Source organism: Pholis gunnellus (assembly GCF_910591455.1).
Source record: "Pholis gunnellus genome assembly, chromosome: 1".
In the NCBI taxonomy this organism is placed as follows: domain Eukaryota; kingdom Metazoa; phylum Chordata; class Actinopteri; order Perciformes; family Pholidae; genus Pholis; species Pholis gunnellus.
The window spans coordinates 6,950,098-6,976,878 of record NC_136528.1 but is presented as its reverse complement, the minus strand read 5'-3'; the positions used below and the strand labels follow the sequence as shown (position 1 = coordinate 6,976,878).

Sequence of the window (26,781 nt, the reverse complement as noted above, 5' to 3'; positions counted from 1 at the left end):
TCCCGCTGACTCCTTTGCGCGCTCCCTTGTCTCTCTGACATTCCGCGTGCTCTCACGTGCTGTTTGTGTATAAAAAGGGTCCCCTGTCTGTGCTCATCATGTCCACGCTGTCACCAGACAAACGGAGGAAGATGGAGTCCGCGCTGAACCAGCTGAAGAAGCACACCGTGGTGGTGGCAGACACCGGAGACTTTAACGGTAAAACACGCACTCTGCTTCCAATAGCATGCTAACGCTAGCTCGGTTAGCATGCTAACTAACTGAGCGTTTAGTGTGAATGACCTCCGTGTCAAACGTTAGCATCAATCTCATTCATTTTAAACCGAAATGCTAATGTTAGCTAACTACCCGTGAAGCTAACCAACTCCTATGAGGTTTGTACGATAGTTTTACTTTTGTTACGTTAACTACGTAAAATTGACAATCTGATAATCCGATTACTTGTTATTAACTTGGTATCAGTAGCTACTTACGTTAGCCACATCAGCAAACAATGCTAACTAACAACATTACACCTGTGCTTATTCTATTACACTTTTGTTTACATTAGCCCTATTAAAGAATTAAATCTTGCAACTAGCGACAACTTGCATGCACTGCGCATGTGCGTGGTGGTGAAACGTAAAGTTATTGCCTGCTGTGCAACCTGCGTGAACACACGCAACAGGGTGATTTCTCTCCTTCCTCGTTTCTCTCGTTCATGCGACACCGAGAGGTCAAAGGTCGCGTTTCTCAACGGGTCAGAATAAGGAACTGTGTGTGTGTGTGTGTGTGCAGTAACACAATCACACAGTGTGATGCAAAACCACCAGATATAGTTCCTCATCCTGCAGCCTGCAGACTCACAATGACACGACAGAACTGGTTAGTGACAGCCAGGCGTGACTCTAATGTTTCCTCTTGTTGCACAGCAGGGTGGGGGGTGGGGGGGGGGTTTGCATAAACAAGTCTTTGTTTAAATTAAACATTGGCTTTACTGGAATTTAGACACTTTCTTTTTTTTTTTAAGTCATGCATATAGAGAATAGGCACTGACACAATCTGCTGTGTCATTTTTTTTTGCAGTCCAATAATGCTGTTATTATTAGTTAAAATAACCATTTTGATTTGTTTTAATTTAATCCTCAAACAAAAACGCCTGTCTATCTTCTCCAAAGTGAGTGTTTGCTTTTCATCTCTCAGAGCTTGGATTTTGATGGACAATACTTATCTGTACAAGTACTATACACATTCTACTACTTTTTCATACAAATTCTGTGCAACTCAAAGTTTATTACAGTAAACTGACGAGCTAATAATTGAGTATTACAGCTCAAATACAAATGAGCAATAACATTAGAGTCTAATGCACAGAAAACAATTTGAAGACTCAGACTCTTGGGGAGAGACGGGTCATTTTTCTAACATCTTCATCGACTAAAAAGCAGTTAATCAATAAATGAACCGACCGATTTTTGAACGACTGTGGGAATAATTGTTTGCAGCTTGTTGAATCTAACTCATCTCAACTCGAGCAATGATTACAACTTGCCAGCAAATGCCGTGTCTGCAGATCCAACAATGTAATCAGATCATCTCTCTCGCTTTGTGATTGTTTCTGTCAGCGCGTCATTAGAAAAAACAAGTTCATGAAGATGATTATGGCGATAAGAAGAGTGGTTACTCGAGATTTACCAGCTTCATTTTTTATTTTAGACTCTTAAGTATTGCATGAATGTTGTAACGTTTTACTGGCTGCAGGTTTAGACACGTTGAAGTCAAGCTGCAACACTTGTGTTTCACATAAGACATGCAGGAACTTGGTCAAACATGGTGCAACAGCTCTTTCTTCATATGGGGGGGGGGGCCTGGAGTAGCTTGAAAGGTAAATGGAGAAGGACCGAGAGGAACCTGTAAATGTTTGTGAAAGTCTTCTTGCTAACGGCTTACTTGTCCTACACAGTTATTGCTGGTTTATTATGCATGCTAATAAGATGGGTTGTTTATACCATGCAACACTAGTGTGCATACTGACATCACATTCAGATGAAAGCAGTAATCTTACTGACATTAACTACATTTTGGACTATTTTTATTTTGTGGTCATTTATGGTTATTGGGAATATAAAGTTGAATTTAATGATTTGCTGTGAATGACTAACATTCATCAACGTGGAAAGTCTTTTAGTTGGCTAACGAGACGGTGCTCACACGTCTCTGGAGTGTAGTTGGTGCTCATTCATGTCAGCGTTCTCACCAACAGACCAGCGTTATATTATTTACAATCTTTTCGTTCTAAGCTTTCTATCATAACGTCAGGCTATATATCTTCATAGTCGATGTGCATCTTCAGTAGAAATATATTTGGGATGGTTATTAAATTATGTTTTTTCATGCCCCAGGTAGTAGACAGGCCAGACCCCATGTTTTGGAATACAGCAGCACTCCAAACCCACTGACCTGCAGAAGGATCCCATTTCGCTTTGTTTTTTGTTTTTTTAAGGGGGGGGGGGGGGAGATAACAGGCGAGCTTTGTGCTTCTGCTGACGAGCTGGCAGCACCGACTGGATTCTGCAGCAACAATGGAGCGCTGAATAAAACCCACGGTGCTTCAGGGCGAGGCGCTCGCGCACGTTTAACTAAAACCTGCAGTTCTGTCCTGTGAGCTGCAAACAGGGTGCTTTCAAAGTGCAGTTCTTTAGGTCACGGAAGGCGTTTTACTCCAGACTTGTGACAATTTGCAGCAGATCGTAACGATTATTCATCGAGTCAATTTGTTATTTTTCACTTAATCGTCGTAATTAGATTTTTCAGCACTAAATATTCGATTAGCTCCTTTAGTTGCAGCATCAGCAGTAAGGATTTTTTTTTAGTTTAAGTCTTAAGAATTCCCAGCAGCATATAATCAGTCTTTACAAATGAACAAAAGACTATTTAATCATTGCCCTACTTAAGCCTTTGTATGACTGGAGGTTGTGTTAAACTGTGTTCTTTATATCAAAAGAAGAAGAGTTGTTTTTCATCCGCTTCTTCCGTCTCTGTGAATAGTTGAGGACTGTACAGACGTGTCTCTACACACTAGATGGCGCCATTTTCTATCTGACAGCAGCGGCTTATTGTCGCTTCAACCGGTTAAATTTAGTCTGTCGGTAAAGACACTGATGGGGAGAATTAGGATGGTTTTACATACGAAATCATGAAAGATTATAATAAAAACAAAATTAAAACGGTTTAGTTGTAATAAATTCAGAATATTGTTTTTGCTTATTAAATGTGTTACAGAGCAGCATTTAACTCTTGTTTTTTGTAGATTTTAATTTAGTAAAGAATGCACAAACGGTCATAAAGTATTAGTACGATACGATGTTCTCATGTGTGAGACATTTGTTAGAAACCAGGCTGTGGGTGTTTTTGTATGTGACTTTTAACTACTTTGCTCGGTCTTGCCGTCCTGCAGCCATCGAGGAGTACAAGCCTCAGGATGCCACCACCAACCCGTCTCTCATCCTGGCTGCTGCCAAGATGCCGGCCTACCAGCACCTGGTGGACCAGGCCATTAAATACGGCATCGCCAAAGGCGGGTAAGATGTTGAGCTAAACCAAAGAACCCTAAAATGATGCAATTAGTCGTAAATTGTTGAAATTACTCATGAATACTAACGGTCTTGAAGTCAAAGGGAACATTGTATGTGTTTTTGAAGATGTTGCACAGTTCCTCTGTTAACAGTTTCCTACTTGCTTCAGTCTATATTGTATCTCCAGTTCCAGTAAACACAACACTACTAGATGTGTTGTCAGTACGTCTCCAGTCTGATCTCGAGCACACAGCTGAGAGATTCGTGGTTTGTTTACATGCTGTAACATAACTCATGCTGTTATTTTCAACTAATCAAAGTGACGTGTGCAGTCAGCGGCGCACGCCAGGCGGACAGCCGCATTAGTGCAGCTTTATTTCAAATCATTTTATATAATTAAAATATATATTCAAATTTAGACCGTTTGTCGACAGTGCTTGTGCCTTTTAGTGCATGTTGGCGCTAAGGCTGTCCTCAACCAAATACATTCTTATTAGATCAACACTAACTCACATTTTGTCAACTAATCGATTTGCTGATGTAATCGACAGATTTGCAAAAGTGACGTTCTACACAAAGAGTCGCTCAAAAGCACCATTTTTAATGGAAATGCGCTCTTAAGTCGTTGGAAGTAAGTCATTCAGCATAAAAAGATTGAAGAAATCTGGGTCGACTAAAACCAGAATTTAGGACCTTGAATTTTGTTAGGTTTGTTTTAATTCGTAGACTCATGAAATGTGTTTGTTAAACATGAAAAACTGCATTTGGTGTTTGGAGATGGTTGATTTGATGTTTGCACCTTTTTATTGTTTGAGTAGAATAACTACACAATGTCCATTCAATCCCTTTTTCCGTGTAACTGACATTAAGTTAACCAGCTCATGATGTTCTTTGTGCAGAACTGAGGAGGAGCAGGTAGCCAACACCATGGACAAGCTGTTTGTGAGCTTCGGGCTAGAGATCCTCAAGAAGGTCCCGGGCCGAGTCTCTACTGAGGTGGACGCCAGGTAGGTGCAAACATGTCACACGGTGCTAATGACAGGAAACTCTTTTCTAATTAACACACAGAGACTGAGAGCTGCTTAAACTGAGTGCAGACAGCAGTCATTCAGAAAAAATGTTGTTTATTTCATCACTGTTATGTGGAAGAACTTGATTTTACCTTGAATACCTTCACACTTTATACTTTAATCTCCAGCTACGTTATAGTTCATGTCCTCAAATCAAAAATGGAATTTCCTTAAAGTTGCATTTATTGGCATGAATGGAATTTAATATTAAGTAAGTTTTCATTAGAGTATAATCACCTGAAAGTTTGACTGGTTGTGTTTTGGTTACCTTTTTAGAATGAGCCTTTTTAATCTACGTACAGAGCCGGTCCTCTTCATGGATTCAGCCTCCATGTTGCTACAGTAGCCCAGAAGGGACAAACCAAACCCTGGCTCTAGATAGGAACATTCATGTTTTTGTTTTCTTTTGCCTACGGTGAACCAAAACAAGTGTCTCAAGATGGAATGCAGCTAATTGTTGAAATGCACAATGTCTCTTCGTCAACAGACTGTCTTTTGACAAAGATGAGATGGTTGCCAGGGCGCTGAGGCTCATCGCTCTCTACGAGGAAGCTGGCATCGGTAAGGAGCGAGTGCTCATCAAGCTGTCGTCAACCTGGGAGGGGATCCAGGCCGGCAGGTGAGCGTGTAACATGAGCTATGCTATATTATAGGCATACAAGCACCCAAACAATTCTTTAAAATGATTTAATAATGCTGTATAGCTGAGACATGAAATTAATGTAAGCGCCCAGGAACTAGGGTTGAACCCGGATCTGTACTTTTAATGTTTTGGTGGAATAAATTATCGCACTGCGCTATCGTCCACACGCACACACGAGGTGGAGATGGTGAAGTCATTTTAACTTTGACTATGTTTTTTTGCTCCTCAAAGCGAAATAAAACCTTCACGGGTGAAAAGCCAATGATGTATTGATACACAAACGAACCAGCTAAAACAAGCCGTCTGTCTGCCGTCCTAAGTGTTTAGTTACGCTCAGTTTGTCTCAAAATGCTTGTAAACTTCTCTGCTGGTTGAGACAGAGCAGCGCTCCTCCCTCTACCAGCAGACAGTGAATCACATCAGAGGACATTCTTTATATTTATCGATAAAGAACAGAACCGAGGAGCATCGATAAGAGTGTTCTTTATAAAATCCTACCAGGAACAGCACTATTTCTAGCAAGACTCTTAAATATAGGGTCACAATTTTATTAATCAAACATTTTCAGTGGCTGAATCAACTGACAATAAAAGCTGTCGCAGTCTTAATCCATTTTGTACGCCATAAAGCTGATGTCCGGTAGCTGTGTGACACATTTAATGGTAGCGTTTTATGTAATGTTTGATTTCAGGGCGTTTGCTCATCGCCTCCACTCGACCTTTGTGCAATACATAATGTTTCCTTTTAAACACGACGGAGTTCCTTAATAATTAACTCTACAGCTGCTGTGTGCATTAACATGTAGTAACAGTATTCAGGCACATGGAAGAAGAGAATATTATCCTCGTGAGGAGAAGAGAATATGAGGATATCAGAGGAACCGCGTAGTAAGACCCGACCAAACATCCGGGTTCCTGATTGAAACACGTTTCACCTTTCTGCCAATCAATGGCACTCTGCATCTAATGTTTATACAATGTTTTTTTTTTTTTGTAGGATATCTTACGAAAAAGTCCTACGAAATTTCAGCAACACGTGTCGCTTTCAGCTCGTTGCATGCATGTCTTCTCAAAATAAACAGCCGTCTTCACGGAAATTTCTCTCAACCAGAAACACTGCACCTTGAGAACTGTATCGTCTCAGATTCTTATTCTCTCTTTATTTATTTTTTAAATGAAGTATATGTGATTTTTGTTTTCCTCTACAGAGTGCTGGAGAAGGACCACGGTGTTCACTGCAACATGACCTTGCTGTTCTCTTTCGCGCAGGCTGTGGCCTGCGCAGAAGCAAAAGTAACTCTTATATCCCCCTTCGTTGGCCGCATCCTCGACTGGTACAAGGAGAACACCGGCCGCGCGAGCTACGAGCCACACGAAGACCCAGGTAATCGGTGGTTCCTGCAGGGCTGAAAAAAAAATGTGTACATTCTAAAGTCAAATGCATCAATCTGGAGCACTTTGAGAGCAAAATGAGGAGGCTAGATCTATTTTTGGGCACACAACCAAGATGTTGGCGCCTCGCTGAAGGCTGCATTCACATCAAGTCACGCAGCCGTTGTCGCGTTGTTGGCCGATCAAGTGACCGGCAATCCAGAGCTGTACATGAGGGAACAAACACGTTATCTGAAGGGCACGTGATGTATAAAAGGTGCCATGCAGAGAATGCTGTTGATCTAGTTTTAGACTGGCTGCTCCAGACATAAATGTTGTTGACACCAGATTAGTTTTATTGTGCCAATGGATTGGCGAGTCATCAAAATAACAAAACTGGAGCAGGCAAAGAAAAGACTTAACTCGGTGAACCTGACAACATGCTGTCTGACACTCCCACTGCGGAAGAACAACAGTGTGCTCTGGTGAGGCACGCTACGCTAAACTAGCAGGAAAACCAACAGTAGCACACGCGCTACAAACTCTCCCCGCAGCGTTTAGGCCGCTACTCCCTACTGATTCAAACGGGGCAAAAGCCGTCGCCATTTCTCCAGACTATAATTCTTGCTTTGTAAAAGAAAACAACATTTTAGTTTTTCTAAATATGTACATGAATTGGCAAGGTAGCTAGCTAAAAAATTGTACATAGTAATTCTTCACCCACACACGGTTGTCACAGAGTGGAGAAGCACTTTGCTATCGTATTTTCATGAACAAGTTTTGCATGGAAGCTAGTTAGCTGGCTACTTCCACCAGGCTCTCATGCTACACTGGTCACTGAACATCAGCCCAACAGTGGTCCATCTCCCTAATAAAAGCTAAGCTAACCTGTTAGCTATATCAACATTTGATCTCCATCTCTGAAAACGCTTTGCTGACATTGCTGCTCGCTACGGCTTTGAATCAGTTTTATCATCTCAAATGAATACGATATCTCTTCAGGCACCCAACAACACACCAAGATTTAATTCGACCCTCTACTGTGAAGTGATTCGTGTTCGCCTTTCCTCAAGCTAACATCATGACGTCATCTTGCCGCTAGCTGTAAAAGGGTCTTTGACATAATTCTGTGTGCCTGAACGAGCAGCAGTCAATTACAACATATTAAGAAGCTTCTTAAGGTATTGTTTTGTAAAAGTTAAACTATCCGTCATCAGATTTTGAGTGTTGCAAATTTTTCCACCCCGACCACCAAACTCATTCAACAAGGAGGAGGAGCCTCATCTTTTAAAATGTCTTCTCCTTAAGAAAACGTCCTTCTGTTTGTTTGAATGTTCCTCTCCCAGGTGTGCTGAGCGTGACCAAGATTTACAACTACTACAAGAAGTTCGGCTACAGCACCGTGGTGATGGGCGCCTCCTTCAGGAACACGGGGCAGGTGAAAGCGCTGGCGGGCTGCGACCTGCTCACCATCTCCCCCGGGCTGCTGGCGGAGCTCAGCCAGGACCACAGCGCCGTCACCGAGATGCTCAAAGCGGAGAAAGGTACCGTTAGCCGTGGTCAGCATAAAGTAGAAAACGGCCGCACCTGTGGTGGAAGTTATAGAAGGGTCTGCATTTTGCCCTTCGGTATGAGTTTCGATTACACCGTGCTGACCGGTAGAGCCTTGAGACGCACCGATCAGTCGGCTGCGGCTCGAAACGCTGACAAGTTTTATATCGTGATATTGTTTTCGGTCACATTTGAATGTGTGCTGCCGCCAAATGATAGTTTTTACATCGACCCAAAATGCGTCTGTGAGGGATTTATCACAACTACAAGTCCACAAATACGCCGTGGAGGAACAACGAACTTAATCAGACACTCATTCTATTGTAATTCATTCCGATCCATGCTTTCTCAGAGGAACCGTAGGACCTTCTGCCGACAGTATGGAGATAAAAAAGGTGCGTTCAGGCTCTGCTCAGTAATATGAGTATTGGGCAAAGGAATATAACGTTATCATGATGTGTTCAAATCAAATGTTGTAAAATGTAGGGTTTTTTTTGGTGACACATGCAGTTGTTTTGAAGGAGGCATTTGTACAGCCATATAAAATAGATATTAGAGAAGTTTAACTTCCTAACACGAGCTCAAAGCAGCTTTGAAGCACGGACGGTACCGAAATACACCGGTACCGTCCTAACCGTACCTTTTTTTTTTTTTTTTTTTTTTTTGCAGCGCTCAGCCGCTGCTCTCATGCCGACCTTAGAAGATCAGACCGAGACATTCCTACAGTGAATTCATGACGTCTTGGAACATCTTTTTATAGGTTCTGTGCACCGGCTGCTCTACAGTTTGTGTTCGTGCAAACAATGTCGCACTGACTCCTGTTATTAAAGTGTCTCGTGGTGCGTAGAGGGGGACAATTAGAGGTTCAGGAGGTTTTTTTTCTCATCAGATAACATCAGCTATATCAGCAACGCATCCACCTGCAGGAGTTTTTTGTTCCTAAGGAAAGAATAAGACTGTGAAGCGCACATTATTTAAAGGCCCATTGTTTATTTCCCCTCTAAAGTAATCTGATGGTGTTATAAATGTAATGATGTAAATCTGATTAATGGATCATGAATACATGCTCACTTTTTAAAATCCTATTTGCAGCACAAAGACCAGTTTAACTTTTACACATGTTTGCCATTTATCTCGTAAGAAGTTCCTTCGTCCTGCGGTCTCGTTTATGAAAGTAAAAGCAGAGAATCCACACACCTACGAATGAGAAGATGTACTTGTCTGGTTTATCAAACTTCACATACGTCTGCCAGTGTTAAATTTATAAATCCCAAATGAACCTGGAATTGTGATCAGGCTCGTATATCATCTTTTAGTTTTACAGTTCACCTATTTATTACATCTTAGCTGTCTGCTTTATTTATGACTCTTGTTTTGTTCTTATGCTGATGCCTCTTGTTGCACGACCGAGAGGAAGACGTATGAAAAGGAATTTATGTGACAGAGAAATCTGAATGCTTTTGGGTGAGGTGTTCCCGCCTATTCTTCCATTGACATACTCTCTATCAGTGCCAGTAAATGCATTGGGAGAGTCACCACACTATCATGTGTACAGCAGTCACACTTATTGCCTTTCTCACAGAACTTCATCTGAAGTTTGTGTGGTTTGGTTTTGGAAGCCTGTTGCAGCGTCCCGTGCTGCAGTACCGCTGTCTGCCTGAACTGTTACTGAGTTCAGGCAGGGGGCGCTGTTTCACACACTTTAAACTTTTGTGTTGTAATATCTGGTTACAAATGAGTTTTCTTTTTAATTCCTCTCAAAATGGAAGGTTAACTAGCAAGGAAATAATTTTAACAATAATAATTAAAAAAATGTTAAGTCCATGTTTCTATTTCATAAATCTTTCTGTTAACTTTTTGCCGTGCTATTGAGATATTTAGTCAGGGTGTCGTCTTGAAGTCATAAGTTTTGTGTCGACACTGTCCAGAGATGGGGGGGAAAGTGATAGCGACGTTCCAACTACATGTAAAAGCTTAAAGACTAGGATGCGCATGTTTCCAGCTTGACCTCGATGGTTTGTGTCTGCAGCCAAGGCCTGTGATCTGGAGAAGATCCACCTGGATGAGAAGGAGTACCGCTGGCAGCACAACGAGGACCGCATGGCCGTGGAGAAGCTTTCGGACGGCATCCGCAAGTTCGCTGCTGACGCCATCAAGCTGGAGACCATGATCAAAGTTTGTTTTGTTTTTATTGGTGTTTGAATGTTTGTTTCGACTTGAACACTCGTACTAAGAACGTGCTGTTTTCCTTGCAGTCAGTTTAAAGATGATTTTGTTGGTGTTTGCTGACTCTTTTTGGTTCTTTTCTTCTGAAAAACAGGAGAAAATGCTCAACGTGAAAAACGGCAAGTAATGCACAGATCTGGCATCTCCGGCTGCATCGACGGGAGGTAAACTGAGTTAGCGGGCCACCGTCTTTGTCTCCAACCACCCGAGAGAAGGTCCAAAGCGCTGCAAGGCCTCCCCTCTCCTCATCTGACCAAACTCCAGAGAGCCCCGTCCTGACCGGAGGTCCTCTCTTAGACTGAGATTAACTGTTTGTTTTCTGACCAAACATACATACATGGTGATTGATGCTTGTGTGGATTTGCTGTAAAATAGTTGTATTTTTACTAGAAATTTGACCAGAAAGGGACAAACGTTTTGTAGAAGAAATGAGGCGTGTAACATCACGCGACTACTAGACCATGAGCACCTTTTTCTTTCGGGGGGCGGAAAAAGACCACAATTTGTCGGGGGATTAACAGCCGGAGTTCGATAAAAGACCAAGATTGTCCGTCATTCCTCAGAAGATAATCTTTTGCTCTTTCAATGAATAAAAATCTCAGTCATTACATTTGTGTTTTGTCTTTGTCAACAGGTCATGAGTTGCAACAGGTGTCTGACACAAAGAAAACGCAGCAAGGTTTAGATGAACTGGGATTAATTTTAGCAGTTTAACAAAAGCTTCCTGAGACGTCATAAGATTTTTATTTTTTTATTTTACCGTCTCTTGCCAAGCCAGTTGAACGTCATTCTGTCTGCCCACATTAGGCGGAGCTCCACCGCAACACTGCAGAGCTTGTAGAGAACACATTTACTGTTTAACACAACACCTCACTGTTAAGGTGGGACTTTGAAGCTTTTTGTGTGGCCGAGTGTCTTAAGGTAATTAAGGATTCATTTAACTTACATGCATTTGATAAGTTTCCTCTTGTGTTTGTGATTATTTCATGCAGTTTGTGGAGATTTCAGTTGACCAAACGTGGTTTTTAGCAAAAAGAATCTGGCAGAATTTGTCTGTTATGTGATTCGAAGGCGAGATTTTAAACAATTAGTTTAATAACACATTAGTAGACTTACAAAGGTAACTTAAACTACGTTGTCTGTCATTTCAAATCTTGTAACAAAGTGATCGTACGACAGAAACTTTAATGACACAAGAGGTGAGTGTTTTGTTTTAGGGAGCAAATGTGATATGATGTAAACGTATTTCTCAGTGTACAACAAAATAAATATAGAAGTATATAGATTGATGTATTTCTTTATATTGTACATCAATCTTTTAAAAGGTGTTGCACTGCTTTATAAAAGGCCAACCAGTGTGTTTTTGTAACAGACGGTGAACGAATGCCGTCCTTGAACGTGTGCTTGAAGCTCGGCATACCTGACGCGCTGCCGTGAAATGTATCTCTTCCAGTTCTGAACCGGTTCTGAAAACACAAAAGTAAAAGACATGAACAGTCTTTCAACAAAGCTATTCAAAGCATTGTAAGGTTGTACTATTACCACTGATGGTACTGCCACACGATGTGTCAGCAATAATTAACTTCACTTCTAAGTTGGTTTGACAAATAAACCTTTTTTAATGGAGACCACACATCTCATCAAACATAAGATCATCAGCTTTGTCTCACGGAAGCAAAGATAAATGTCCAAACTCCAGAACAAAACCTTATTTTATTTTTTATAGAAGTTCAAATTGGATGGATGGAATAGTTTGTTTTTGGCCCTAAAGTTATTATTTCACCTGCTCATTATAGTTGTTGAAATTATAACGATGTTTTAATTAATCTTCACTTGAAATGTCTTTTGATGCTTCAGTATCGGCCCAACTTGTGCTTTAAGTAATCAAGACGTGCAATTTAACATTATTGGTTAATATTTTTGTATTTAGTATAAACATTAAAGAGGATAAGCAATAATCTGGGCAATAGAAGGAAACGATACAAAAGCAAGTCCATTAAAATGTCTTTGTAAGAAGTGCTTTAGCTCTCAAGATTGATCCAAAAACACAACCCAGAGTTTGTGTGTGCGGGAAACACGTATGCAACGGATTTAAAAGTCCTAATCCCTTCCTGTTTTAAACCTCTAATCAGCAAACAACTTCTAACAATAGAAGAAGAAACGACAAAAGAAAACCGAGTTACACAACCATTAATTGGTAGTTTTTGTTAAGAACATCGTGTCAGTTATCAGTTAAGAGCTCAAGAAGAACAAAGTCACTCTGGGAACACAATTGGCATCGACTGACTGAAATATGGATGTTTAACACTCACAACAATTGAGCCAAAAAAGATTATTAATACAGAGATGGAGAGCTGAGGTTGTATTTAAAATGTAGGATCTAAACTCTCAACAACCTCTCTGAACCTCAAACATCTTTCCTCAATACTGTGACGAAATACTAGAAAATAAAGTCTTCAATGACCGTCTCATAGGTTTTATAATTCTGTCTCGCATGTTTTCTGCAAGACAATTCCAGTGATTGCGTCACACCACAGGCCCTCTCACTTCTTTCACAAAGTGTCAGGACTCGATATTCTGGGTGTGTGAATTGCCAAAAAAATTACTTTTGTTGTCATTTTTAAACATGTCTGCTCATTGGCTTTCAACTCAATGCACAGTGAAAATAGCAACTTTGACATCCTATAATGAGCCTCAGACTATAACTCAGAGTGCCATAAAAATAATGAATCTGTAAAAGAATCAGAAAATAAATGTGGAAATATGAAGACAAATAGTTAAGTAGTAATTATAAGCATTTATATTTATTTTTCACATTTATTTGTTCATTATTTTCTATATATATATCATTTAAAATAATATATTATAATATAATTATATAATATATAATTACTTGTATAATAACTTGTTTTTGTATTTTTTTCCATATAAATGACTATTATTTATATAAAGTAGAGTATTTGTGTGCATGAATTGATTAAAGAAATAGCAAAAACTGGGAAAAGTAAAGAGATAGATACAATTATATAAATTACATTATATAAAAAATACGGTACAAAATAGGTTTAAATGATTATTAATTTAAATGCAAAAAAAAAAATCTAAATATATATAGAAATAATACAAATTTCCACATTTATTTTCTTTTTATTTTACAGATTTGTTTTCTTTTTCTACCTAACATTTCTGTTTCTGTGTTTCCCAAAGGTTCGGACTTCCTGTCCGACTGAGTTGCTGCGATGCGGAGAAAATTCAAACTGAGCCTCCTGTTGCTGGGCCTGACTCTGGTCCTGTTCGGCCCGGCCTGCGAAGCCTCTTCTCTGGGGCTGACGGTCCACGTTGTGCCCCTGGACAGCGATGGAGGGAATACGGTGCTCAACATGTTCTCTTCCTCAAAAAACCTTTTGTCTCTGGGTCTTCAAGTCCAGAATAGTTTTATATTTCTATTATCTAACTGTGGTGACAGTGAACTAATACAAGAAAGAAAAAACCTGCACTCTTACACCGTGAAACAAAAGTTTAAAAAACACAACGTTTCATTCTTACTTGGATGTTCTTCAGGTGAGAAGTTGAAACCACACCCATATATGAACATCACGCCAACAGGCTGATGAGCTCTGTGATGGCAGTTGTTTTGTAAAACTTGTGTACTTTTTCTCTGTACTTTCTTGAATTGTTAATTGTTTTTGGGATGTTTTAGCGCCTGCCATGATAGAGCTCATCAACCATGTCAACACATTTATAGATTTATATAAAAAGATCAGGTAACTGAAATATTGTGTTGCACACCTACATCTATGCAGGGCAATATATTCATTATAAATGCAGGTATTTTACACCCACTTGGCAAAACATAGAATGAAATACAGAAATAAATGAGAGAAAAGTAATGGATACCCAGGAAACCCGAGATGTTTGTTTTTAAACTAAATCTGATCAGTTTATTATTTTCAACCTCCATGTAAACCTCCTAAGCTCCGCCCAATTTGTTTAGGCTGTAACATCTGATATAATAATCTTATACAATAACTATTTCATGTTTCCCCTTCTTAAATAACTATACAGGAGATACAGAAACGAACACATAGTGGGTTTCTGTATAGCCTTATTCTAACATGTTGGTTAAATGAGTGGAGTCAGTATTGTAATAATGAGTGCTCGTGTGTCAGTTTGTCATGTTGTCTCGTTGCTTCTTGCAGGTTCGGGCTCATTTCACCGCTATCGCTCCGAGTCCCTGTCCGTCTTTGTCTGGACTGTGTTCTGCAGAGGAGGACTGTCTGGTCCACACAACATCGTTACCGTTCAACGGCACCAAACCCAGCCCTGGCTGGTGTGTCCACCGGTGGCAGAAAACTGTCCCCAGTAATTACAAAGCCACCATAAATTTAGGGTATGACATACACACACACACACACACACACACACACACACACACACACACACACACACACTGTCTTGACTTTTGGACTAAAACATCTGAAATGTTTACATCCACACAGTTTTCTTCGTAACCACGTTTCTTTTCTTGTTGCTTCTTTCTGTTTTGCAATGTTTTGGCGTCAAACGTGCCCATAACTTCAGATAAACAGTGTTTACAAGGACAATGTCTTCGTTCTTCGTTCACATTTTTAGAAGTAGAACTTCTAACTTGTGGAAATTGTCTTGATATGGTTGTTTACTTCCTCACTGGCTTAGTCATTGTTGTCGTGCTGTTAAAGTGAACTGAAGTGCTCTATTTTATTTTTCCCTTAAGAAAATAGACATTATGTATCTCACCTTTACAAAAATATCTTAGAACCATCAGTCTTACTTACGTTGCTGATTATAAAGATGTGCAATAATCCTGCTTTTTTATTTCAAATGTACTATGAAAACTATAATCTACTATGTTCTACTTAGTGTTTGTGTGATTGGACGTTATTTATTTTATCGACTGAAGCATTTGATGTAGTGGTTTGAATCAGGCTTCCTCAGTAGTTTTAGTTTCTCTAATACACTTTCTTTTTTCTCAAATGTTTAGGTCCAACACAGAAATGTACGTATCAATGAACGCAGGACCGAAGGTTCGAGCAAACAGCGGGAGACTCAACCAACCTGCTTATGTTGGTCTCCCTCCTCCACTGAGGTACACACACACACACACACACACACACACACACACACACACACACACACACACACACACAAAACTTACTCTGTAATCACGTATTTTAATTTAACATAAAAATGATTTTATGCGTTTTACAAATGTAATATGAAGATACAACCAGCAGCCGGCTAACTTAGCTTAGCATAAAGACAGCAAACAGGGGGAAACAGCTAGCCTGGCTCTTTAGCACCTCTAAAGCACGCTTATTAACATGTTTAGTGTTTCTTTAATCAATACAAACACTCATTTGATCTTTTAATCTTGTTTCATCTGTAACAAAACCTGAAGTGTAAACGTAAATTGTATTTGTGATTCTGTTTTAGGGTCCGAGCGAACTGCCCTCACCACTTCGATTTATCGGTCAAAGACCTGGATGGTGACAGGGTGACGTGTCGCTTTGCCCGGCCCGACGACGAAGAGTGTCACAGCTGCACTCGGCACTCCTTCATCGAGCTGAATGAGGTGAGTCCAACTTCCTCCATGAACAGTACACATAACACAACACGGTTATTTATTAAAAAACATCATCATCATCATCTCAAGTGGGGGCAGAAGTATTTACTCAGATCTTTAACTCAAGCAGAAGTGTAGAAATACTCTGTTACAATTAAAAGTCTGTCAAAAGTACAAAAGTATTACAGACAAATAGTGTAAATATTTAATATGCAGTATGGCACATTTCTGAATCATTATACATATGATGTCATTTCATTTATACATGCATAATTATTATAATCATACAAATAGTTCATTATACACCAGAAACTCCAGCAGAGACCTGGTCCACCGTGGACAGACCCAGATCCTCTAGTAGAGACCTGGTCCACCGTGGACAGACCCAGATCCTCTAGTAGAGACCTGGTCCACCGTGGACAGACCCAGATCCTCTAGTAGAGACCTGGTCCACCGTGGGCAGTCCCAGATCCTCTAGTAGAGACCGGTCCACCGTGGGCAGACCCAGATCCTCTAGTAGAGACCTGGTCCACCGTGGACAGACCCAGATCCTCTAGTAGAGACCTGGTCCACCGTGGACAGACCCAGATCCTCTAGTAGAGACCTGGTCCACCGTGGGCAGACCCAGATCCTCTAGTAGAGACCGGTCCATGGACAGACCCAGATCCTCTAGCAGAGACCTGGTCCGCCATGGGCAGACCCAGATCCTCTAGTAGAGACCTGGTCCACCAATGGACAGACCCAGATCCTCTAGCAGAGACCGGTCCATGGACAGACCCAGATCCTCTAGCAGAGACCGGTCCATGGGCAGACCCAGATCCTCCAGCAGAGACCGGTCCAGTAAAATGAGGTGTTCTAATGGGACCCTAGTGCTCGGAAACACTTTTGTCCACAGGGGCCGCCAACACCAACACAAAATGAAAGTTCATTGTGCTAAAAGTATCAATCCTGCGGTTAAAATGTCCAAGTATTAGAAAAATGTTCTTCAAATGTACTATTTATACAAAATTACCAAATTCAGAGTGTCATACTATTAAATTATTGTGTTTCTTATTGCTCATCCAAAAAACTTGTAAACAGCAATTTACTGTTGTAGTTGGTTGAGACTTTATACTGTTGGGCACTTTAGTCTTAAAGAAATCATCATGTGTGTAGCGGATGATGATGATGATGATGGTGATGATGGGGATGTTGATGACGATGATGGAATATTCTTTAACTTTGACTATGAGATAGGAATATGTTTAGTAAAAGAAAGTTTGAGGATCTCATCTCTTTTGGTCATTTTCAATTTATATTCCTTAAAGCTAGGGTTGGTAATCTTAAGAAAGACTTAAGCTAGACTTTTAAAATGATCCAACCGAAAACAGACCAGCCCATTGTTGCCAACTCTTTTCCGATGAAAGCAGCGTGCGGCGCTATAGCTGCTAAAGCTGCTAAAGCTGAATTCATCTTGAACACGAATGCCAATGCCTCGATTATTTCTTGTACATCTTCATTTTCTTTGTAAACCATTCACAAAGGATCTCCTTTCACCGTTATGACGTTCTTGTTTTGAAGGTATTTCAGTTCAGTGAAAACGTTCTGTTTGTCTAAACTCTTTTACCAGGAGAAATGCATGTTGACATTCACTGGAAACGCACCAGTAGGACAGTATTTCATCTACCTGATGGCAGAGGACCACATTCCTGCGCCCAAAATAAGCCACATCCAAGACAACAAACCCCTCAGCTCCGTCCCTGTGCACCTCTCTCTCACTGGTGAGTCCGTCAGTCAGATTGTAGCAGCATTAATACTGCATGTTTCCTGTATGTCATGGAGCAAACAGAATTAGGATGTTGTTAAAACAAATAACAGAAACGTCTCTTATTCTCTTTCCTTCCTTTTTAGTGGAGGAGTCGGCTTACAGCTGCACCGATGAAGCTTTGGCAACAGGTGACACCCCCAAAGAGGACACCACGCTGTTTGTCCTGCCGTACCAGGAGGTGCAATTCAACACTGACTTCACGTCACAGCGGGAGAGGTGGGTCCTTGTATATAAATATACAGTTCAATTCAACTACATTTATTTCTATAGCCCAAGATCACAAATGCCTCAGAGGGCTTTACAATCTGCTAAGCGTACGACATTCAAGGATCCAAGGATCATTTATTGTCATTATGCAACACAAGGATGCACAACGAAATGCATTTGTAGTCCATTTGCATCCCAAGAAAAACACAGTATTGCATTCCTGAAGTGCATTTTTTGAATTTGCATCAAAAACACAAACATAGTCGGAAAACATGCCATCTTCAACATTGTCCATCACTTCGACTGATGTTTGAGCACCGAGCTCCACCTCCTCTCGTCCCACCGGAGTCCCGCTCTCTGTCCTGCTGTCCGCCCGTCAAGTGCAGCTCGATCCTGGACCACGATGGATCCAGGTCTCTGTGAAGACGTGGGCTCAACAGTCACCGACCTCCCGCTGCTTTCATCCATGTTATTTATCTCCAATGGGGAATCCTCAGAAAAACGGGGTACCGGGGTCGTTGCTCCGAGCCACCCTCTCCTTGTGCAACCAAAGTGAGAGCTGTGTCCGGATTCTCAACACAAAGTCAAACCCGTTCCGCCAGGGTCGCCCCTAGTCACCAATCCTGTTCGTGATTTTCATGGACAGTTTCTGTGAGTTTGGGGACCCCTGAATTATGTTTCGGTTCTTTGCAGATGATGTGGTTCTGTTGGTTCCTTCAGAACGGGACCTTCAGCACGCACTGGGACGGTTTGCAGCAGAGGGCGAAGCGGTCGGGAAGAGAGTCAGTACCTCCAAGTCTGACGACATGACGATTCTCTGCAAGAAAATTGGTGGATTACAACCCTCCAGGTTGCTGCTCAAATATTTCAAGAGTTCAAGTATTTGAGGTCTTGTTCATGAGGGGAAAGTGCTGCAGGCATTGTACCGGACCCTTGTGGCGAAGAGGAAGCACAGCTGGAAGAAAAAGCTCTGGATCTACCAGTCCATCTACATTCCGACCCTCACCTTGAACAATGAGCTTTGGGACCTGACCTAAAGAATAAGATTGTGTAGACAAGTGAATGAAATGAGCTTCCTGCGTAGGGTGAGCTCAGCCTGAGAGATGGGGTGAGGAGCTCAAACATCCGGAGTAGAGACGCATCTCTTTTGCGTCAAAATCGGCCAACTGAGGTGGTTCGGGTATCTGATCAGGATGCCTCCTTGTACGCCTAGAAGCTTCCTAAAGTTTTTTTTCTGGGCACGTCCAACTAGTTAAGAGGCCGCGAGGGAGACTCAGAACACACTGGAGGGATTATACATATAATCTGGCCTGGGAACACCTCGGGGTTTCCCAGGAAGAGCTGGAAAGTGCCACTGGGCAGAAATACCCTCCCAGTCCTGCTGTGCCAGCAGATATCAGAAATTCCTGATATCTTTGACTCTGAATTACATTTCGGGGATGACGGTCTAAACGATATCTATTTTTTGCACCTGATTGCATGGAAACAAATCAAATCAAACAGGTTCGAAATTTCCATTATACGATAAAAAAAAGTAGTAAATGAAATGTTTCTCTCTGTGTTTCCAGTGTTTTGGAGGTAGCGGTGGTCGGTCCCCCTGAACTCTACAGGGTTGGTTTCAAATCGATCGGCCCCCTGGCAGCCATGACGATGGCCTGGATCCGCTCCGAAAACAAACTGCCCCGGCTTTTGCCCATCTGCTTTGCTGCGGAGACCAAAAGGTACGTTGTTACATGAGTAACATGTTTTTAAAAGACACTTTTTAAATAGCCTATAGAATACACATATTTCCCTTTGTTTATAATACATTATATACTATAGTGTAATTAGTACCAGTATTTTAGTACTGTTAAGTGTACACCAAAAACAAGATCAACCGAGACCAAGTCATGACCAAGACCCGAGTGTATCGAGTCAAGACCAAGATCAGACCAGTGCGAGTCCCACTGCATGACACATGATTAAATGTGGAGCATACAAACCACTGAGTCACTCCTCAAACTGATCTGAAAGATCCACATTCCCATAAAAAACACTCAAAGAACACTTCCTCTTTATTTACCTCTTTTATTTTGTATTTACTGTATACGTGTGTATGTTTAAGTGTACCATGAGAAATGTCTTGATCAAATCAAAAGGCTTTGCAGAGGTGAATTTTATGTGTGGAAATGTTCCTTTGTTTAGAATTAGAAAAACAAGCTAAAAAAAACATATTTCACTGCAGGGATTGTCTGATGTTTCCACAAAAGCAAACTAAAGCCATCAGAATAAATTTGAAATCAGCAAAACAAAATGCTCAAATATATCCAGGTATACCAAAAGGCTGTAATTTGTTATCGTAAACTAGTTACTTACACAAATGTGCATAAAGTACACATAAAAAACATGTGTTAAAACACAAACCATATAACTACAACATCTTGACAACATCTGTTTCACGTCACGCTCATTGTCCCACGTCTCCTTACTGTATTCATATTGTGTCAATTATCCAAAACCTGTAACTTCAGTGTAAATACTTTACAGTTCCCGCCGACACTGCCAGTCAAAAGTCCATATTTAGCACAACCTCGTCTGATCTGCACTTCTTGTCTTTCCAGTTTGCAGTCAGAGCCTCGATGCGTGTGGCTGTACCAAAGTAAGACCTTCAGCCTCTTAGAAGCATCACGAGAATGTCAGTCATGCTTCACTGTTGCTCACAATGAACCGCGCCTAACCTCAGAAAATACTGACGGTTAACTAACTTTTCGACCACTAAAATATGCTTTTCTTCATCTTTTCAGGGGAGATGAGGACCCTACCTGATGGAACAGGTTGAGAAAATATTGTTGTATTGAAGTGTTTCAGCGTGTGATTCAAATTTTGAGTGACTTCATTACTTCATAAGACTTTGCTGCTGTCGACCTGCAGTGCTGACGTGTGAGAAGACGGCGATGACGCTGGTGATGCCTGTCGCCTCCCTGAGGGACATCAACCTGGAAGAGCTGCAGCTCAACAGCCCCACCTGTCCCGTCACCCACAACAGCACACACCTGACTGCAACTATCTCTTTGACTGGCTGCGGCACCAAGGCTGTGGTAAGATGCTCCACCTTTCTCTGTCTTTCTTTCATTTTCTTTTTTAAAAGGCAACAAAAAGGACGTTTTTACGTGCATTGCGCTGCATAAAGAGTGGGTGATTTCTAGTTTCCAAATGTTGTATGCCCAACATAAAAACAATTTAAAACTTTATATCGACATGCACCGAAAATAATTGTTGCATTCACGTGTTTATATACGATAAGATATGACCATAAAAAAGACTTAAATAACTGGCTATCCCAAAATGTAAATTATTGGACTTGAATAAAACATTATTAGTTTCATGCTGTGTAGTTTATATCTTCATCTATCTGTGACTAACAAAGGGATCACAGCAGTACTTTGAGAGTAATTTTACACCCTCTGATAATCTGAAAAGTCCTAAAGTCTTTGCTTAGCTCAAGTGGTTTAACTTTAGCTTGTACTGGTATATTCCAGGACAGTGTTGGGTTTGGTCACAGGTGCAAGAGAGCACACTTCTGATCACACCTGATAACACCGCTTTTCAGCCTGGTGTTAAATTACTTGTGACATTCAAAAATACTTAGCATTGACCTTTTATTCAGCTGAATGTTAACTCTGATTAAACCCCCCCCAGCACTCGGGTTTGGAGCTGGTTTACACCAACACCTTGCAAAGTGTGCGTCCCTACACTATGGTCAGCCGCAAGCCCTCCCTCGTCCTCCCTCTGGCCTGCCGAATCCCTGGAGTCCAGGCCAAAGGGCCGCAGTACAAGCTAGGCATGCCAACAGAGAGGGACACCTTCGGTGAGGTCAGAATGTGGTTAGAACTTCACATGCCAGGAGAGGGGCCCCTGGCAGAATTCACACGCATCCCCAGGTTTCGCGCCCTCCGGATGGCGCAGGGGCGAGTGCGTCGAGAAGCAGAATCACCATCAGAGAGCAACAGCACCTCCACCTCCACTTATGACAGCGAGGCCATCGGGTCAAGGATCACCAAGCTGGACCTCTACGTGATGTCCGACTGCAGCATCGCTCGAGCCGAGATGATGGTGATCAATTGCACGGAGTCTGAGACGGAGGACTTTGCAGTGTCCTACCCCATTATGGAGCAAGGGTCAGTGACAATCAAACTTGTTCACTGTAATAGCTTGAGGTTACTAATTTGAGGAGGACAGATACTGTATGAAATACAATCCTCTGAAAGAAACATTGACTCTGTTTTGCAGAAGCTTTTATGAATTCCAATGCTTCTCTCACTCTTTTTCTTCCAGGTGTTCGTCTTCCGAAAGCACATTAGAGGTTGTTACAACACAAACCAATTCCAAGGTTTACCGCCTTGATTTGAGCTCTGTGAAGACCAAAGGATCAAGGGTCTGTACTCTCATGCAACACACTCATACAATACATTATTTGCAGTTCTCCTCTTCCAGGTATTGTTTTGAATCTTACAAAACAAGTCTAAGCACAAAATGTATTTCATGTACTGCCCTTTTATACAGAATTTGTGGGAATTGGTTCTGTTTGAATCGTTGAGTAGGGCACTCATGTAGGCCACGCTGCTGTCGTGAAACTTTCTGCAGGATGTTGTGGAGATTTAGCTCCGATTAAGCCATCTGAAACAATGAATGCCTATGATTACACCATTTGGTCCACCTCTTCTGGTCGGACTGAGATATCTTAACAGCTATTGGATACATTGTTATGAAATACAGATGTCTATGCTTCCTGAGAATCAATTTGACTGACTTTTGACCCAGACTTTTCCTCTCGCTCCACGACATTTGTGGTTTTGAGTGAAATGTCTTAACAACTATTGGGTGGATTACCTTCAAATTTGGTTCAAACATTCATCTTTCCAACACGGTGAATTGTAATAACTTTGGTGATCCCATCAGCTCAAACTTTTTTTTAAATTTTGGTTTACAAAAAATGCGAAACCTAGAAAGCTGCACTCAGTAGAGTGCAAATCTTTGCCAGGTGTGTCTGCAACAAACAGCTGGCTAACTCCCAGTCTAGACACCAATGGGCTGTAAGGCATCATAAAACATGCTTCATTCAAACTTCAACTTCAAAAGATGTACCCAAGCAATCAGCTCGAAGTTGTTCTATAAGACATTTCATACAATCTTGTCAAAAATGAAATTAAACTCACCAAGCTGTCTGCCCGCGTAGCAGCGGTTGAGTGATGGCGAGGTATTCAGCAGTGTTTGCACTTGTAGTTTCATTAGTTGTTAGCTAAACACAAACAAACACACTGTCCAAAACAATAAAAGTGAGTCAACTAACACCCGGTCATGTGTTACGCAACCAATGGGTTGAAAAGTGTTATAAAACACACTTCATTCAGACTCAAAAACGAGCGGCAATGCACTCAGCACTGTGTGTGCTGGTAGTTCTGTTAGCTGTTAGCTGTTAGCCAAACACACCGCAAACTGTTGTCCCCTGACTTTGGGCGCAGCGTAGCGGATGGTTGTCGTAGATGAGCTGCGGTATCATTAGCGGCATCTACAGGACGGGGGCTGGTTAATTAAGAGTAGTGAGTGTGGAGTCAGCTGGCATTCAATGGCAGAATAAAACAGGCACTGATTTATGAGTAAGTGTGATTCACCGCAACCACGAGAGGTCCTTGAGCATGCAGCCATAACTGGCCACCCAAAATATAACGCAGTTTGCTGCAGCAGAATGCGAGATTACCCGTGGACAGACACAGAGGTGCACACTCCCTCATGTGACTGATTGCATGATCCTCATGGCGAATTTAACTAATGACATTCTCATCAGCCTCAGCTGAACCATGTGCTTATCATTAATTAGGTAATTGTAGGGTGCTTGCACTGGCCAAACTAAGACCGCAACCATGGTTAACAATATGAGCATGCTAGCTTTGTTATGAGCTTGCATGCTTAACTTAGCATTTAACTTAAAGCCCCATTGTGCCTTAGTACAGCCTGGTATACACACAGACTTGCTAATGTGATCATGTTTGTTGAGCTTCAACATTGCCTTAACTTACACTTCTTCCATTATCAAAAATAATTGTTGTTTTGTTACAGTATTCTGTCAACCAATGATGTCTTATAGATAGTTGAAGTCGTATCATGTTTGTGAGCCGCCTCACCACACAACTAACCGGTGTCTATTTTTATTTGTTTATTTTGTGTTTTGCAGATGTACGTGCAGTGCACAGTCAATCTTTGCATCACCACTTTACCATCTCAGAAGTGCCCTAGTCTGTGTACCTCTTCCGTTGAATCCAGAATGCTGGTTAACAGTTTGTTAACCAGCTCCTCCACCATTAGATCAGGCCCCGTTAGCCTCGTGGTCACCACTCCTGCACCGACCACGACAGCCGTCATCACCACTACTATGACCGCCACTTTTACTCCTGCCCCTGCAACTGCTACCACAGCAGCCAACACCAGCAACTCACATGGTAAGAAGTTATCTTCTAAACAAGCCTCCGTCTATTTTTTGTTGTTGTGATAATTCATGAAATACAATATCAATATCATAGTTTTCTTTTAAGATTGTTTTATTTTGGAGCAACGTACTTCAGCTGTTTGATATCAATTTCGAACTGCCAGCTGTACAAATGATCATAAATGTTTGAAAAATATCTTTTTTTGGTAAAGTGCACATTAGATTTGTGATTTTAATAACTATTCTTAATTAAGAACAAACAATATTTGTTTCATCATTGTCAGCCTTCCCAAAGAGGAAATCAGTACATTTGAGAAGCTGCATTTGTCAGGGTCCACTTTTATTATTTCTTTAATTCATAATAAGAATTATTGTCAGCTATTTATTTTTTTCAGAGTTTAAGTATTGATTCAAGTTAAATCATCCTGTTTCAATGTCAACATGTACACGGAAACACTGTAATTGTAAATGCGTCTCTTGCAGCTCCAGAACAGGCCTCGTCCATGGCAGCAGGAGTGATTTTAACAACTATCGGTGTATTTCTTCAAGTCATCCTCCTTTACTGAGCATGCTGCTGGCTGATGATCTGTGTATGTTACGTTTTTCCAGAGACATAAATAAAGCAGAGAGCACACTACAGTACTGTCAAAAAAACTCCCCAAAAAATCATAAAATAACTGCTGCACTGTTCACATTTACTGCTGAGCTAAATGCCCAGAATCCTAATAATTTCGTATCTCAATAACGATATAAATCCTGATAATGCATGTTTTCTAGAAATTGTATAAATAGTCTATGTGAAATAACATCATGGTATAACCTATTTTTGTTTACTCCCTGAATTAAATACTGAAGTACGGAGTATTTTGTCATTAAATGAAGAAGTTCATTGCAAAAGTGAAATTATAGAGGAAAAAACTATATATATATATATATATATATATATATTTCCAGCACACAAAAACAGAGTAATCAGATGAAGACAACAGTTTGATTTATCTACACTGGGGTATTTGCATAAACAGAATTCTTCTGAGAAATTGTGAGTTAATGTGCTCTTCATCACTAAATCTCAATATATGATTTCATCGAGATATGAATCCATTGAAAGCAAATAAATGATCATATTGAATCATCGCCCAGCCCTACTCACATTGACTGATCTGTATTATTGTATCTCCTCTCACCAGTAGTGGTAGGATGCTAAAGGATGCGACAGACAAGGTAGTCACACATTTAAGTCCTGGAGGTCCTGATGGTCTCCAGGACGTAAATGTGTCGCCCTGGAGGTCCTGATGGTCTACGGGACATAAATGTGTCGACCTGGTGGTCCTGATGGTCTACGGGACATAAATGTGTCGACCTGGTGGTCCTGATGGTCTACGGGACATAAATGTGTCGACCTGGAGGTCCTGATACTCTCCGGGACGTAAATGTGTGACTATACCTTGTCTGTCGCATCCTTTAGCATCCGACCTTTACTGGTGAGATGAGATACAATAATAAGCTGACCTTGTAATTGCAACATCGTTGGTTCTAGTATGTGAACTTTGTTTTATGTCATTCTTCTCTTTCCCATCACTTCCTGTCTGCAGTCTACTGTTTAAGCAAATAAATGTAAAAATATATATATTTTTTAAAGAATTTATAAGTTAAAATGTCCTATTTTGTGTCCTTTACTGTTTAAATGCTGGATGTATTAGAGTTCATTGCACATGCAGTATTTTGTCTGCATACATTATTAGAAGAGAATAAAAAGAAAACAGCTAACAGCTAACCAGACTACGTATTGTTGGATGTTACAAACTTTTGAGCAGGGAATAACAAATACACTGCTTTCCTGCTGCTCGCTGTTTTCAAAATGTTTACCTATTACAAACATTGTGGATAAAGTTTAGGGGTATTTTAAAAACATTTTTGATTATTCAAAAAGACACTTTGACCCTCTAAACCTGTCTCAGACCTAAACCTGCATGAGACGGTAACATAGTGCCGGTGGTTGTGTGACGTGTATCCCTCTTCACATTAAATGTAAAAGTCTATTTTTCTATAATAAAATGTTAATGTGACATTAAACACTTGCAAACGTTTATGTTTTGTTGATTTGTTCGGCTACAAAGCTGTGAAGGCTGGTGGTCAGTTAGACATCTATTTCAAGATTTTAAGAAATGTTGCAGCACAAAGAAGGAGCTGGTTAGAACAAAGCAAAAATAATGACGGTGTTAAACGAGGAAAGGGGTATGTAAGCCTCTTTTTATTATTTTATATTTACTTAGGCATTGACAACA

General features: G+C 40.9%; 2 protein-coding genes across 2 annotated transcripts; both read left to right on the top strand.

Moving 5' to 3' along the window:
• Positions 1 to 11: 11 nt before the first annotated feature.
• On the top strand, positions 12 to 11,022 carry taldo1 (transaldolase 1). The gene is made up of 8 exons (XM_079183340.1): positions 12 to 198; positions 3,437 to 3,560; positions 4,454 to 4,561; positions 5,112 to 5,243; positions 6,475 to 6,650; positions 7,984 to 8,181; positions 10,218 to 10,363; positions 10,509 to 11,022. Exons 1-8 carry the CDS (start codon positions 99 to 101, stop codon positions 10,539 to 10,541), a joined length of 1,017 nt encoding a protein of 338 aa, XP_079039466.1. The 5' UTR covers positions 12 to 98; the 3' UTR covers positions 10,542 to 11,022.
• Positions 11,023 to 11,269: 247 nt separating this feature from the next.
• On the top strand, positions 11,270 to 26,570 carry LOC306699548 (uncharacterized protein). Its single transcript, XM_079164183.1, has 15 exons — positions 11,270 to 11,335; positions 13,622 to 13,785; positions 14,614 to 14,804; positions 15,435 to 15,539; positions 15,887 to 16,025; positions 17,626 to 17,776; positions 17,907 to 18,039; positions 19,599 to 19,751; positions 20,631 to 20,668; positions 20,814 to 20,843; positions 20,941 to 21,107; positions 21,709 to 22,187; positions 22,345 to 22,444; positions 24,242 to 24,506; positions 24,977 to 26,570. The coding sequence occupies exons 2-15, from the start codon at positions 13,654 to 13,656 to the stop codon at positions 25,057 to 25,059; spliced, it is 2,166 nt and encodes a 721-aa protein (XP_079020309.1). The 5' UTR covers positions 11,270 to 11,335; positions 13,622 to 13,653; the 3' UTR covers positions 25,060 to 26,570.
• Positions 26,571 to 26,781: the final 211 nt, after the last annotated feature.

Coding starts and splice junctions, on each gene's coding strand:
- taldo1 (XM_079183340.1), top strand. CDS start 99: ATGTCCACGCTGTCACCAGACAAACGGAGGAAGATGGAGTCCGCGCTG. Junction 199..3,436: donor AGACACCGGAGACTTTAACG/GTAAAACACGCA, acceptor GCCGTCCTGCAG/CCATCGAGGAGTACAAGCCT. Junction 10,364..10,508: donor AGCTGGAGACCATGATCAAA/GTTTGTTTTGTT, acceptor TCTGAAAAACAG/GAGAAAATGCTCAACGTGAA.
- LOC306699548 (XM_079164183.1), top strand. CDS start 13,654: ATGCGGAGAAAATTCAAACTGAGCCTCCTGTTGCTGGGCCTGACTCTG. Junction 17,777..17,906: donor TGTGCACCTCTCTCTCACTG/GTGAGTCCGTCA, acceptor CTTCCTTTTTAG/TGGAGGAGTCGGCTTACAGC. Junction 20,669..20,813: donor ATGCGTGTGGCTGTACCAAA/GTAAGACCTTCA, acceptor TCATCTTTTCAG/GGGAGATGAGGACCCTACCT.